Genomic DNA, 16,265 nt, shown 5'->3' with positions numbered 1-16,265 from the left:
TGATTTACAGCCAATCAATGGAATCTATCCAGTGGGACATCACAAGTGACAGTGTGGCTGAAACCTAGTATTGTAAATATTGATGTTGGTGTATGTATTAGCTCATATATTCATGGCTTCCTCCATTGTATGCTCGATATTGCAGTGTGCTGAGCTTTTTATAAAGTGCCTGTATATATGCTGTTTGAGTTGCACATTATGCAGTATTTGTTTTTTCCTGTTGTCTTGTGTATTCTGGTTTTGCAGTTGTGAAATTTACAGACAGTAAAAAGGTAGAATAATCAGGAGAAGCCCATACTGAGAGACATTTTTATGTACACGGAGAGTTATAAATCACAAGTAGCTGAAGTTGTGTTAGCGTTGTAATATTAGAGAATAACAATTACCATTACGCAGCAATTTTGCTGGAACATTTTGGGTATAGCCCTTTTACAGACGCCTGTGCTGTCGAAGTTGGTTCTTGGTAATAACAATCTGATACATAACCATGATAGCAATTCTTTGTCTGCCCTCTATTAATTAAACTATATAAACTTATACTGGATTTCAGTTGCCTGCTTTCTAATTTTAGTGGTGTGACTTGGCTGCAAAATTGTGACAAATCACGACGGATGTTACTCAAGGTAAAATGAGTAATATTCAGTGGCACGATCCCATTGAATTTGTACAGTGAGTGACTCCAGTGACTCAATGGAGCTAAAAAGTAGAGCAAAGACTTGACTCGACCTGAATATTCAGAGACATGTTATTATCTGGCTGACCGCATCCTGTTTCCTATGGGCATCCCTGGACATTTCCTGTTGTACCTCAATATTGGGTATAGCTTGTTTAGGCTGTATATCATCTCAGAAAAGAGGACCCTCTATTATTTCAGGTATGATCAAGGTTATGTGATGAACAATCAAGTGTGTGCATCAGGGGTTGATTCTTCAGGATTTTCCTGGTTTCAAGATTTTCTATGGCCAAACTTTACACAATTTAATTGATTTTTTCAGCCTATTTTGAGGTGTTTTAGCCCAATTTCACACTGTTTTTCAGGATTTTCTACTACTTACAGGATATTTCACAAGCTTAGAATTATAATGGTTATACCCCCTCAAATCTGTGCACATCCTTACACCCCATTGCCCCTGCTCCCCATACCCATACCCAAGAATTTTGCTAACAAACTGTAAACACGCACATTTGAGTTTCATTCACCGGTGTTTCATTCAAAACTGTTCAGAACAATATGGCTGTCTTCAGTTACACACCCCACCCCCACGTATAATCGCCTCCAAATGTGGATGACGTTTAGGATTATGCAAACGGAGTTGACTGAATCTGTAATCAATCGACATACCGACTACCAAGGATGTTTTCCTCCATTTGTGTTTGTGTCTATGAAATTTTACCTAGCAACTGCGGACATTATATCTCACTTATGATAGAGGACGTATTTTGCAAATACATTACACAAGCAATTGCGTCATTTGCAGACCTCCAGAAACCAAGGACGATCCCCCATTGCAGAGTGGTCCACGGTTTAATTATGAAACCCCCACACACCGCTCTTTGTAAATACCTGCAAATGAGGACCTCATTCTGCATATGATTTAATCATATCTAACCGAGGACACACACCGATTTCAATCGACACACCCCGGACCTACCCTACACACACTTGACAACTTCCTATCCAGCCGTGAACAGCTCCTGAACCCCCTAAACGAGGACCACTTTTAAATGCATTTTTATGTTATTTGCGTTGTTCTGGTTTTATCCAACAACCGTGGACATCCACGGTTGCAGGTGTGTCCACTGTGTGTATCCCGATGTAGGTCCACATTTGCAGGTAATTACAAACGCACACACCCCCACACACCCCACCCCCACACACCACACACCCACAAAGTTGATATTCACTTCTGCACGCATAATATCATCTGGTATATTATAATTCTATTTTATTCCACATCTGTTGCTTATACAATTTGGTGTGCTGCTCTGCTGAATAGCATTGTATTTTGATACAGATATCTTATTGGTATAATCCCTGTGTACAAGTCGGAGTTTTTATTTGATTTCCCTAGCTTGCATCCAATTTCCCATGATACTTTTAATGCAAATTTTAAAAGATTTGCATTATAGTAAATTAGTTTTGAAAATGCAAATGTAGAGTGCCCATTTTACTGAAAGTTGCCATTCCTTTTCAAATAAAAAGCTGAGTGCATGCTTTTGGCAATAATTTGAGTTTATTATTATTGTATAGTGTGTCTCATCTTAAGTTGAGAGTAATGCCATGTTGGATTTTTTCAGTGGCAGATTTGAATCGGTGTTTACGCGGTTGCGTCAACAGTGTACCGACAAATTGCACTCTACGCGTGGGTATACCCTGCGGGATTAGGTTAGCGCACACAATTGAAATCGCCACTGCAAAATCCAACATGGCGTTAATCTCAACTTGGACGAGACGGACTAGAGTGAGAGGATACAGTCTGTTCAACAGTAGTTAATACAAATTGCACAATGTTTCTGCATAAATCTGGTATTTTGTAGAAGGTTATTGAAATGTTTCCTCTCTGGATGTCTTTTAGTGCTTATTTGTGATTCAATTCAATTCAATTCCATCAAATGAGGGAAATTTATTCAGTATATAAAGGCCTCTGGCCCTAAAATACATTGTAAATTACATAAACAATATATATTGAGATTTGGGTACTGTAACAGTTGAAATTGTTGTGGAACATGGATATTCACATTTTTCACATTCAACACGGCTAGGACAAAAAAACAACACATAAATGTTTTTTATGTATAGGTCTATATAAGAAAACTCAAAAGTGTGAATTTCAAAACAAGCAAAGTCACTCAAAATCGGCAAAGAGTTAATTAACAATTACTCACAAGAAAAAGACTTTTACTGTATTTTTAAAATACTATTGTGATTCAAAGTAAGTTCTGCTTTGATGTGGCGTTTAGCAAATGATAATATGTTGTACAGTATAAAACGATATCATTTTAAACTGTTTGTAGATGGAAAATAAAAAAAAGTCAAAATCAAGTCATAATGTGAAAAATAGTAAAAGAACCTGACTGTGCTATACATTTAAAAAATGAAGTGAAGATTTTTGTCTGCACTGAAAGCAATAAGACTCAAGTTGAGAGTAACGCCATGTTGGATTTTGTAGTGTAGCAAATTCGAATCGGGTGTGCTAACCTAATCCCGCAGGGCATATACACATGCATAGAAGGGCGATTTGTCCATACGCTGGCGACGCAACCATGTAAATGCACTGATTCCAATCTGCCACGGCGAAATCAACATGGCGTTACTTCCAACATAAGACGAACACAAGAACATTCTTGATCAGACTGTGTTGAACTGACTTACCTCCCCCAGTGACATAAGTTGCCTCTTGCATTAACAATAATCAACATTATTTTGTTTAAACAGTCACAAAACAACCAAACCCATCAACTGATAAACCCATAACGCAAGTGAAGCGACCCATTGCGAATACACCAAAGCCGATCACACCTGATAAGAAAAATAAAATTGACGGGTCACCAACAAGTGGTACTATTGGCAGTGGGAATGAGACACTAGAAACGGAAGCACCTCCAGCTCCATCAACTGCAGCGGCTCAACCGACATCCCCGGTGACACTTCCTAGTAAGTGATATGTTGAAGTGATGCTACTCTATAATTATTGTACAGTAAGGTATCTTTTATCATGAAGTGAAATGATTTGAGCAGCTCTGTCATAGATAGAATATAAACACATGAAAATGAAATAAACACACATAAAATTTACACTTTTTTATGGTCATAGGTACATAGTTAATGAAATTGATATTAATATGTGGAGAATTTGGTTATCCATAGTTTGATATTAAATTTGAGAACTTTGAATTTGGAATGTTCCCAATTTTATGTATAAAATTTATACCAGAGGCATTCAAAACTATCAAATATACCCTTTCTTGGGTGAGCCTAGGTAAATAGTTAAAGCAATGAAATTGATATGAATATGTGGATAATTTGGTTTGCTACATTTGTAATGTTCCCGATTATATCAATTGAGGTGCTATAATTACTATAACAATTGTTATATACCTCATATATAGATTCCAGTCATCTGATTGGTTAAAAGTACAGTCATTGAATTAGCTATGGCCTCAAAATGAATTATGGACCGGTCCATGGAAACAAACTATGGACGGGTGTGAGTTTACGCATGTGCAATCGCAACGTACATCCATTCGGTATATAAAACATATTGACTGCTTTATATTCGGGCCTGGTTAAAATTATAGGCCCGCGGTGATCTCAAAACCATGCTATGCGCCTCGGGTCATAGCATGGTTTTGAGATCACCTTGGGCCTATAATTTGAATTATATACCTCATCTTAAGATTCCCGCCATCTGATTGGTTAAAAGCGCGGGCATAGTTTTGACTATGCCCGCAAAAGTAACTATTCCCCGGGCATAGTTCTGCGTGTGCGTTGTTCCCAGCGTAAAATAATATTACGCACGCGTTAATGTTTTCGCACGCTATAATTACGCGGAAATTGTAATCTGTGCCGTTCGCATTGAAACGAATAATTTCTGTTGTCAAAATCGATGCTTTTAACCAAACAGATGACAAGAATCTTAAGATTTGGTATATAAAACAAATATTGACTGCTTTTTATTCGGGGCACAGTTTAAAATTATAGGCCCTCGGTGATGTCAAAACCATGACTATGCCCTCAGCTTCGCTTCGGGCATAGTCATGGTTTTGACATCACCGAGGGCCTATAATTTTAAACTGTGCCCCGAATAAAAAGCAGTCAATATTTGTATACTATGTCCCTCATAGCAGTAAATATTTGTATACTATTAATGGTTAATACATATGTTTGTTTGATTGTATCATTTCAACAGCCAAATTATTAAGTGTAGCTACAGGAGAGAACAAAGAGTTGACCCTTCCTGATGAGAATAGTGTGAACCTGTTTGCTGCTGTAATACCAGTCACTCAACCTAATGGTGAGGATTATACATATGAATGGATTCTACTACCAAGTAGCAAATTTGATGAAGAAAAACATGCTGAAATGGTTGGAAGCCATACACAAAAGTTGCAGTTGATGAAGGTATGTGGATCATTGATCATTTAAAAAAAATCAAAATGCCTGAAATGTTCTCTTATATTAATTAACCAGCTGTTTGGATTAATGAAGTGGACTTACAGTGTTCTGAGGAATTATGTTAGACAGGTTAGCATGTTTAACTCAAAATTATTATACTGACGCGAGTATAGTGCCACTGGTTTTGAAGCTGAAAAAAGGTGTGAATTAGGGGGTGGGACTTTACACAGGAATTTGCTAGTTCACAAGGTGCATGTTTTATAGCTTTCATGACAGTAAATACATGTCAAAGACTCCCGAATTTGGCACCAGAAGCTTCAAAAAGTAGCCTCACTTTGCGTCATAAAAAACTCATATTTTCTTATATTTTTGAATCAAATTTCACCTTCATTAAATAGAACGTTGGGAATATTTTGTTGACAAACTCATTATTTTAAATTTATTTATGCCTACTTTGACCATTGTTGACAAAAATATGATGGCAAGATTTTTGTGAAGGTGGCCATCTTGGCATCCTTGTATATCTGGTTGTTTATTTTCACTATATTGATTTTATTTTGTCATGTCAAAAAAATCCTCGTTTAGTAGACGGAATTCTACAGTATTTTGTTGATGTTTCAAGGTAAATAGATAATCTAGCAATGAAAATTAAGCTATATAGTCACAGAAAAAATATTTTGAGGTGATTCTGCAAATGAAGTTGCATGATTTGGGCTGTCAAATTTGGAACCCATTTCAGTCAAAATTAGGGACTTTTAAGTTCCGGATATTGTTATTTACCTAGTTAAAACTAGGAAAATAACAATATCCGGAATTTTTCCCAAAACTTATTGTGGGACTTTACTCAAAGGTGGGGCTATACTCGCATCAGTCACTTGTTGACGCTAATATGTTTAATTTGTATCATCTAGTTAACACCTGGGGAATACAACTTCCAAGTGGAGGTAACGGGAGTCAACTCATATGGTACCGATTACATCAATGTCACTGTACACCCTCCGCGTCGCATCAACACACCACCAGAAGCCGTCATTGAACCTGACAGCCAGGAAGTCACCTTACCTAGCAAAGATACTATATTAGATGGATCACGTAAGTGCAGAGGATGTTTAAAGACATTCCCATAACCCAATGGGGTTCCTGACCTTGGTATGTCTGCCTTTTGTACACATGTGGCACAGTTGACCATACCTTGCATTGGGATTGTGTGCAAATATCTGGTGTTTTCATCCTTTTATTTAACATTCAAAACATTGAGATTTATGAAGAAAATTAATGCAGCAGGACAATATGAATGTTTTCTATAAGAAAATCAAATTTAATTTGATATGTCCCGACTATTAGCTTGTTGGCTGCAATTTTAAAATCACCATTTTGTGTGTGTGGTTATGGGGACTTTGCCTTTAAAATTAGGCTATATTGATCAAATTTCCCAATCATAGTGCATTGTAGGAATGCCTTTAAGCCTCCTTTGACGTAAATGTCAGCTGATTTACACTCTCGTTTAAAAAGCTGTCATGTTGAGGTCTTTGCACTTTTTAGCCCAACAGACCATTATGTCTGTAAGTCTGTGCCAGTGCCATGATTCCAAATTTTATACACAAGTGGCCATTTACTAATGTTATTTAAAAACTGTCATGTTGAGGTCTTTGCACTTTTTAGCCCAATATAGGTCTGTGCCAGTACCATGATTTCAAATTTACAGAAATAGCTGTTTACCAACATCTGTGTATGTTGTTTTAAGTGTTCATTATGGCACTGTATACTTGATATTGATAATTGTAAAACAAAATTGCTGAATAATAGATTGAATGGGAAGCAGTGATTGGTTAATGCAGGTCACATGACAATAGACAACTCTATAAACTTCGAAATTGGTAATTGGTCAATTGGTTCAATTCTCGCTATTCGCAATAAGGGCGCCGACAGCGGTTTGCGATGTAATCGTGATGTATCATGGGAAAATAGTGATGTATCATGGGAAAAGGTCGACATCTAAGTCCGCGCATAATACTGAATATTACCATGCTATTACATAGAACACGTGACAATATTTTTAGTTTGTCAATATAACGGTATTACACGCAAATCGATAGAGAAAAAATTAATTGTGCACATTTCAAATCACATTATTAAGTATTATTGAGTATCGATTCGTGTGTAACACCTTTATTTTGACAAACTAAAAAAATATTGTCACGTGTTCCTATGTAATAGTAGGGATAACCATCAAAATTACATGTTGACCCTATTGCTACGAAAGATTGTTTTCTGAGTAGAACTAATCAACAGAAGTATTTTGGTGGTTAAATGGTCAAAATCGGTCAAAAACTTTTCGAATTATGAATTATCAAAGTTTCCCATTCTGACCGGTCATTGGAACGAAATAAAATGACAAGGTCCAAAATAGCATTGGGAGCAAAATTGGCATAAGCATATATTTACCTTTATATATTTCTTTATTTTAACATATTTGCAAACATGAAACAAGCATATTGTGAAAGTATCAAAGGGGTTTCTTATGAAATGGCACTTAACTAGTCACTGGCATAACTTATTTTTTCAAACCAAGGCATTGAAATCATGCATTTAGAGGACATTTGCCAAAAATCATCCAAGATAGCCGATATGGCACAAAATCAAAATTGCACTAAGTAGGTGAACTTTTTTTCACAACCAAGAATTTCAATGTTATTGGGTTTAATATGACCAATTAGTAGGTGTATGTAAACAAAATCTTAAGTTTTGAAGGTCATTGACTCATTCACAACAATAGAGATTATCCTCATCATGCTCATGTGTATTCCTGTAGTATATTCCTCATTCAAACCAAAGTAGCACTCAATACATTATGAGTATCTTTGTTCAAACCAATTCAATGCTTGACCTCGGAGTTATCTGCATGACTATCGCGGGCTATTTTGAAACAGTTATGGTTGCACATTCAGGTACTTCTTTTGAAAGTCCTAAACAAGGTATAGCCAGCAGCAAGTTGTAGATATTATAGGCCTAAATATAAGAAAACGTTTAGGGTTAAGATCAGGTGAACAATACATCGAATGAGCACGAAACTTCACATTTATGTTCAGAAAGGTGTCTTCTTAACATGATTTGAAAGGAATATAAAAATTCCAAAGGGAAGCTGGTGATTTAATTTGTAACTCGAGATCTACTTGTTCAATTTTTTAACCTTTTTACAGAGGGTATGATAGAGGTATTACTGGCAACTCTGCCAAATTACAGCTCAGTAGGCCACGTTTTTCACCTGATCTTACTGATTTGAATATTTTGTGCCATTCTTGAGCAGTGCTAAACTCAGCCACTGGCAATTAAAGCGCACTGTGGCGATGGACCAATTTTGACTCGCACTTACAGAAAAACAAAATAAGTTATGTTGCTGTAATTTGCAAGATAGTTACAAAAATATAATTGGCAGTAACTTCCCCAAATTTTACAGAAAAATATTGAAAAATAAAAGAATGAGATCAATTTAGAAATGTATGTGCAAGCAGTGCACAGTTGAGCTCCCTGCATGTCTATGGGAGTGTTCTAATCAAGTTGATGGTTCATTGGTCATCCCTAGTAATAGCATGGTAATATTCGTATTGCGCGGACTTGGATGTCGACCTTTTCCCATGATACATCACGATTACATCGCAAACCGCTGGCGGCGCCCTTATTGCGAATAGCGAGAATTGCTCATGATGTGTAAAAAGCTTGCATAAAAATCTTTTATGTTTTTCTTGTAGGTGTGAGTGATTATAAATTCAGCTTAACAGAATTTGCTATTAGCTTGTAATCAATAAATTTGGCTGATAAGCATAATCTGAATGTTTGGGGGTGCCAGCCCCCCGGGGTAAAAGCAGGGGGCGGCCCAAACGAAGAGGCGGCAAACAAAGGGGCGGCGGAAGAAGAAGGGGCGGCAAAAAGAATGAGTAAAAAAAAAAAAGGGCGGAAAAAAATTGAAAAGTATAAAAATTTTTGAAAAAATTGTACAATACATCAAAATGTGTTGCTTTTTTTTTTTTTTTTTTTTCACTTTTTCAAACCACCGAAAAAAAAATTGGGTCAACTTTTTAGGGCTGTTGAGGATGGGGCGGCAAAATTGAATTTTCTTCAGCCCCCCGGGGTAGGATTGGCCACAGTACGCCACTGGTTACCATTAGGGCCCCCTTAGATGCACATCACATATTTTTTTAATCCATCTGACTCACTGTCTGTGACAGTATTTTGTTTTGTTCCTCTAACAGGAATATTGTTTCATATTTTTTAACAATTTGCTCAACAGAGATAATTATTATTGAGAATTAGATGAAAACAGGGAACCCACGGTCCTTGAAAGTCCTTGAATTTGAAAACACCTTTTCAAGGCCTTGAAAGTCCTGGAAATTTGCACAAGGTTCTTGAAAGTCCTTGAAAATTGGAATTTTACCTAAAGTATAATTTTGGGGAGTGGAAAGGAGCTATCACTGTCACGTAGCTTTTTGTGTTGTGATAAGTCCTTGAAAATCATGCTTTTGAACCTTGAAAGTCCTTGAAAAGTCCTTGAATTTTAAAGGCTTCAAGGTGTGGGAAGCTGTGAAAGCCTACTTATCCCCACTTGAATTTAGTGATCCAACACTAGCATATTGTCATGTAAATTTCTATATGTATTATTTTATGCTAACAGATAGCTCAGATGATGATGGCATTGCCACTTACCACTGGGAAGAAGTAGAAGGACCAATTAGGAAACAGAAGATACGAGGTGATGCTAGTACTCTCACACTCAATGACCTGATACCAGGATTGTATATTATCAAGTAAGTATGATGATAATAGGAGATGCTAGTACTCTCACACTTAATGATCTGATACCAGGATTGTATATTATCAAGTAAGTATGATGATAATACCGACTCGATATTGCCCTGTGTGTTATGCTGTGGTGAATCTGCCATACTGGTTTGGTCGGAGGGCAAACATGGAGGGCAGATAGTGGACCTCTGGTGTTTATGGCCTAAAACCCGAAATGGAAGTATAATTGGCATCTTTAAGCTTGAGCGTTATAGTTGTTTGCACATGCAGTGCATAGTGTGGGTTTCGGCACTACACGTAACACACGGAATGTAAACCTGGGGTAGTCAGTGGAATTTTAAAAAGTATTTACTGGCTATCATTCATGTTGAGTAGTGAAAAGTTTACATCCAATTATATTATTATGTTACCATCATGTTAAGTCACTTTTCTCTAAACTTTGTTTTGCGTTTCATGTAACCAGGTTGACAGTAACAGATACAGATGGAATAGTTGACTCAACCTTTGCAAACGTCACTGTTATAGAAGGTAGGTGGTTACAGACGTCAATTTGATATCAATCTGTACGCAAGGTGTGATAGTGCCAAAAATGATTTCTGACCAAGAGTGAATATGGTATTTAATATGACAGGAAATCGTCATACTCAGTATGGTAGCACAAAATGCTGCTTTGCAGTTACCAAATTTGCAACTTTGGATATCAGTAGGGCGTTACAGTGAACGGCGCTGGCGTAAAACAAGGACTGAAGTTGACCGTCAAGCCTATATTGATTCCCAGAGGGAAGCTGCAACAACCATTAGCAAAGAGAAAGCATCTTTTTATAATGAAAGGCTACTCAATTGTAACACTAAGGACATGTATAAGACTATAAATGCTCTTTTGAATAAGACCTCACGTGACCTTCCTGATAGTAGCTCTCCAGCTACATTAGCTAATGATTTCTGTAAATATTTCATTGGTAAAGTAGAAACAATTCGTGCTGATGTTGATGCTGTCCATGCTACCTCTTCAAACACCACTTCTCAATGTTCTACATCTAGCACATTGCAATGCTCGCTTGACAAATTTGAAGTTGTGTCTGAAGAAGAGTTATCTAAAATAATAACGCCATGGACCTCCAAGTCATGTGACCTAGACCCCCTCCCGACCTGGTTGTTAAAGAAACATATCCATATCTTTCTCCCTATTCTTACTAAGATCGTCAATAACTCCCTCCTTTCTGGCTGCTTTCCTGCTGAACTACTTAGGGCTACCATCACGCCTGTGCTAAAAAAGGTGTCCCTTGACAAACAGCAGCTCTCGAACTACCGGCCTGTCTCCAATCTGGCCTTTGTTGGTAAACTGATTGAGAAGGTTGTCAGTGTTCAGCTCACTGAGTATGTTGAGTGCAATAAACTGGCTGAGCCTTTGCAGTCTTCGTATCGGGCTGCTCCCAGCACCGAGACAGCACTCTTGGCTGTTCATAATACCATCCTCAGAGCTATTGATGACAACAGGGCTGTCTTTGTGGTGTTACTGGACTTGACTGCCGCATTTGATACGGTGGATCACCGTATTCTGTTGCAGTGGTTGAGCCAAGAATTTGGCATCATTGGTGATGCCCATAGAGTGTTCCAGTCCTACCTTGAAAATCGCAGTAGTCAGGTCTTTGTGAAGGGATGCTATTCTGATAGGGTTCATCTGCCTTATGGTGTCCCCAGGGATCGGTCATTGGCCCGATATTGTTCACCTATTACACTCATGCCATCGGGAACATTATTCGTAATCATGGCCTCCAATATCACCTCTATGCTGATGATGTTCAGCTGATTATCACCTTAAATCCTGCCATCCCGGGTGATGCAGCTTGTGCCTTGTTCAAACTTTCCAACTGCATCCATGAGCTACAAACTTGGCTCACCAGTAACAAGCTCAAGCTCAATATGGCGAAGACTGAGTTTTTACTGCCTCTTCTGATTATCACTACATTAATCTCAAGCATCTCACCCTTTATTTGGATGGGTTGGAGATCTCTGTATCTTCATCCATAAAGAATTTAGGGGTCATTTTTGACCATGACATGAAGATGTCCAGTTATGTTGCACATTTGTCCAAAACTTTGAACTGGCAGATTGGTAATATTTGGAGGATTAGGCGATTCCCAAGTTTTGATGCGTGTACCAATGCGGTTAGGACTCTTGTCCTGTCCAAGATTGATTACTGCTCCTCCTTGCTTAATGGCATCTCCCAGAAAAACCTCACCCGCCTACAGCTTCTCCAGAACAAGTGCGCCAGACTCATTTTCAGAGAACCAAAATATACGCATACTTCTCCTTTGCTTCATAGTCTGCACTGGCTTCCAGTTGCTAAACGTGTCCAGTTCCGCACTCTCGTCCATGTTTATAAGGTTCTTGCTTCATCTACACCTGAATACCTGTCGTCCATCCTTCACACCCGTCATTCTGGGTACTCTTTTGCGCTCTACTGCTGCCACTTGTCTTTCCATTCCAAGATCCCACAAGTTGGCTGGTGACAGAGCATTTTCCATCATTGCCCCTGTTCTATGGAATGGCTTGCCTTCCCACATTCGTGACTCTCCCAATGTCCAAACTTTCAAAAAGAACCTAAAAACTCACCTTTTCACCTAATGTTTCCTCCCTCTTGCATTTTTCCTTTTCCATAGCGCTTTGTTTCTTCATTTAAAAAGCGCTCTCTAAATCTGTGTATTATTATATTATATTATTATTACATTCCATTAAGTTGTGTGACAAATGAAATGTTTTGAATGTGCCTGAAGTGGGGAAGTGCAATAGCTGCCATGTGTATCTCCATGTGTAGATGAGTACAATATAATGGTTGAAATTGCAAAATGTTCACAGGGCAGCCTTTGTTCTTACCCACTTCTGGCACTGAGCAGTCGAGATACTGCCAAGACGTTTACTTATAGCCAAATGACCATTTGTCTGTTGTTTTTTTTTTAATTCTTTATATTTCTCATATTTTTGTTGTTGTTTATTTTAAAGGGATAAGATGAGATATGATATCATATATGATCAATAAAGTTGAAAAGATTACCAGGGAATCATATGTGTAATGTTTTTCAGAAGGAAAAGAAAAAAATGTGCACTGATTAATAATGTGACACATACTTCACACCCCCACCCACAGGCATAAATAAAAGAAGCACTGGCACACTTTACACAGGAATTTGCTGGCCACTGTAAAACACATTTAGAAATATTCACAGACTTGCAGCTAAGTAGTGCACACCCTATAATACCACAATTAACCTTCACAGCCAGGATCACTCACTAAATTCTTATACTGGTAACTGAGACAAAAAGCACTTAGTTCCTTGCCCCTGTGAATTTCACGTTAGCTCAATTATTTGTCAAGAACAAACAGAATGTGGGCATATGCCTCTTATTATTAAGCACGCTAATGATTAATTCATTTTAATTGTACAGAAACTGATTATCCACCAAAAGCAGATGCTGGTCCTGATAAGATTGTGAAGCTACCAATGACATCTGTGATCCTCTATGGTAATTCTAGTACAGATGATCATCATATCACATCATGGGAGTGGTCAAAAGAAAGTGGCGGCTTGGCAGATATGAAGGTATGTAGCTTATGTAGATCCTTATATGATAGTGAAGCTACCAATGGCATCTGTGGTGTTCTATGGTAATGGAGGTCCAATATAGGTTGTTTTTTGAAAGTGTTGAAATTTTGAACTTGCTAATCTTGTGTGTCAGCCATAAATGTATTTTGACTAAAACAACCTCAATAGTCTGATTTTGGGTTGCACAACTAAGTCCACTATAGCTGTGTAGTCACAGCTGTTAGCGTTAGTCTTGCTTTTCAACTGTGATCAGGTGATAGCCAATATCTACTGTGTCCTCAAAAAGACTAAATAATGGGAATATTTCTATAAAATAGGCTACATTTACAGTATAATTTGTTATACATGTTGTTGAAAGTCCTTAGGAGTGTATTGCTAGTTATACTATGATCAGCTCGTAATAGGCGGGATTCTAAACATTGTGGATTCATATAAAATGGCGAAACACACAGCTGGGCACAGCAGTACCTACATATGAGTATCTGTGCTTTGCATATTGTGTGAGTGACACACGCTTTTGTGAATTTACGCGGGGTGTAAGTTATTGACTCGTTCAGTAACAAAAACTGAATAATTCTTGCCCAGCTGATCATAGTATAGGTTAAAGCCATGATTTCTCCGTGATACAGAAAAACGGACAAACTCACAGAATTCGGCGTTTGCTCACAGAAATTTGAAAATGCCATAAAATAGTGAAAAACTGTGTAAATTGTCTACCTTTTGTGGTGATTTGCAAAATAAAACAAAGAAAAGTGATCGTTTAGCAGTAATCAACCATTAAACAATCCATTCTAGCATTAATTCTAGGCCTTCGATGCAAGACTCTGGCCATACTACAATAAAAGTAAAGACAAAATACACCTTTTCTGTGCCTTATTGTGGAAAACAGAAAATCAATTTGTAACACGGATTTTAAGTTTTGTAACACGGAGAAATCATGGCTTTAGTATAGGTACCCATCCGCTGAAACAGAAATATTGAAATTAAGTAAATAAACAATTATTTTTTACTTGGGACACAAGCAGAGTCACTGATCAAGAATGAATTATATACATATTATCATGTGTTTATTATGACAGGGTTCTGGAACTGACACATTGCAGTTAACTGGTTTAGAAGAGGGCAACTATGTATTTATGCTAAAGGTTGAAGATGTGAAAGAACAGAAGTCATCTGATAGAGTGACTGTTATTGTACAACCAGGTAAGATGATGTGGAGATTATGCATATATGCCATTTTTTGCTCCAATTATGGTTAATTTCCTCAGCACCGAAACAAGAGCCATTCTTTCCCGGCTGTCCATTCCAAAAAAAAATGAAGAAAAAAGAAAAAAAGAAAAAAATTGATAAAAATCCTGCGATATTGCACTGGAGATGTGTGATGAAAAATGCATCTCCATAGGGACCCATATGGGCCCTTACATGTATATTTTCATCACGCATCTCCAGTGCAATGAGTGAGTGTTGTACCTGTAATGCTTTGTCTCATATCATATCAAAGGTTTTGTTGGCTCTAGATTACTATAGAACTATAATAGAACTATGTTATAGTGTACAGTTTTTTTTAACAAACCCAGTGGCAACTCAGATTGTGGGATGTACACCAAGTTTTTAGCACAACACATTCAACACCAATGTTTTTTCATGTATGCAGTAGTTGATAATTAAAAGGACTTTCAGAGATCTGTTGAGGACCAAAAGAAAATCTGTAAACTTTAGTGAAAAAAAATCTGTAAACTTTAGTGAAATCACTTAAATGTGATCCTTTCTGACCAAACCAGGAACAAGTCGCATTTTTGACATTTCATGATTTGAATAAAAATGTAAGAACTAGACAATAAGCTTTAAAATGATACCAAAATTATATACACAATATCAATACTTTTCAAGATATGTATAAATTTGTAAATGATACCTTGATATTTTTGCCAAATTGATATTCTGAGTAATGGGCTAATTAGTTTCCTACCTTACACAGGATTGAATAGGGATTCTCATAGTTCAACTGTTAATTATTGATTAAATAAACCTCATTTTAGTAAGTACTTTCAAGGATTTGAAAGTCCATTTAATCCCAAAGTAAAAAACATGAAATTAAGAATTCTAAAATATGATTTTTTTTATTGGAATGTCATCTTTTAAGGCCTATACTCAAAAACATGCCTGGCGACTTGTTCTGGGTTTTGTTGGAGCTGGTCACAAATATGTAATAAATATAAATATGTAATATTGACAAAATGTGAAGAAAACTGAAAGGTTGCATCCGGCTTTGAGATCACATCTCCTATTGAATTTGCATGGAATTCCTTATGCCTGGGCATAAAGAAATAAGATTTGCCTCTCTTGACATGAAAACTGAGTGTTTGTAGCTTACTCATTATAATGGTTATAGTTACTACATTAGTACATGTTACAAAAGTGCACACAAGCAATGACATGTGTGGGGAATAGTGTAATTTAGGACTGACAGCTCTGTAAATATCCATAATTCAAAGGCTATTATCAGCTATGGTTAGTGGAGGTATGAAGGCTAGATGATAATATTCAAATAATTTGGATAATGCTTGTTATTAAAAACATCTGCAACTATATCAAAACTATATTTTTATCCTGTTGCTTTAACAAGTATTGATTGTTATTAAAAATATAAATATTAATGTGATTGTAAATATAAATGTAATTGTTCATGATCATTGGGAACTGGTAGTTCTTTGTGTATGTTTTCTCCCTCCACCAGTTCCAAGCAC

The 16,265-nt window shown here is 37.1% G+C and overlaps 1 protein-coding gene across 1 annotated transcript in view; it reads left to right on the top strand.

Annotated features, from left to right (window-relative positions):
- LOC140151124 (dyslexia-associated protein KIAA0319-like protein) overlaps window positions 1-16,265 on the top strand; it is a 106,283-nt gene that overhangs the window by 42,102 nt on the left and 47,916 nt on the right. The window contains exons 7-13 of the mRNA XM_072173347.1: window positions 3,437-3,655; window positions 4,911-5,122; window positions 6,028-6,208; window positions 9,786-9,918; window positions 10,377-10,441; window positions 13,361-13,515; window positions 14,598-14,721. Of these exons, the coding sequence (XP_072029448.1) occupies window positions 3,437-3,655; window positions 4,911-5,122; window positions 6,028-6,208; window positions 9,786-9,918; window positions 10,377-10,441; window positions 13,361-13,515; window positions 14,598-14,721 (1,089 nt within the window). The remainder of the gene's footprint in view (window positions 1-3,436; window positions 3,656-4,910; window positions 5,123-6,027; window positions 6,209-9,785; window positions 9,919-10,376; window positions 10,442-13,360; window positions 13,516-14,597; window positions 14,722-16,265) is intronic.

This window comes from Amphiura filiformis, chromosome 4 (assembly GCF_039555335.1).
Source record: "Amphiura filiformis chromosome 4, Afil_fr2py, whole genome shotgun sequence".
NCBI classification, from domain to species: Eukaryota; Metazoa; Echinodermata; class Ophiuroidea; order Amphilepidida; family Amphiuridae; genus Amphiura; species Amphiura filiformis.
The sequence above is the reverse complement of the archived record's forward strand: the minus strand, read 5'-3'. Positions and strand labels throughout refer to the sequence as shown.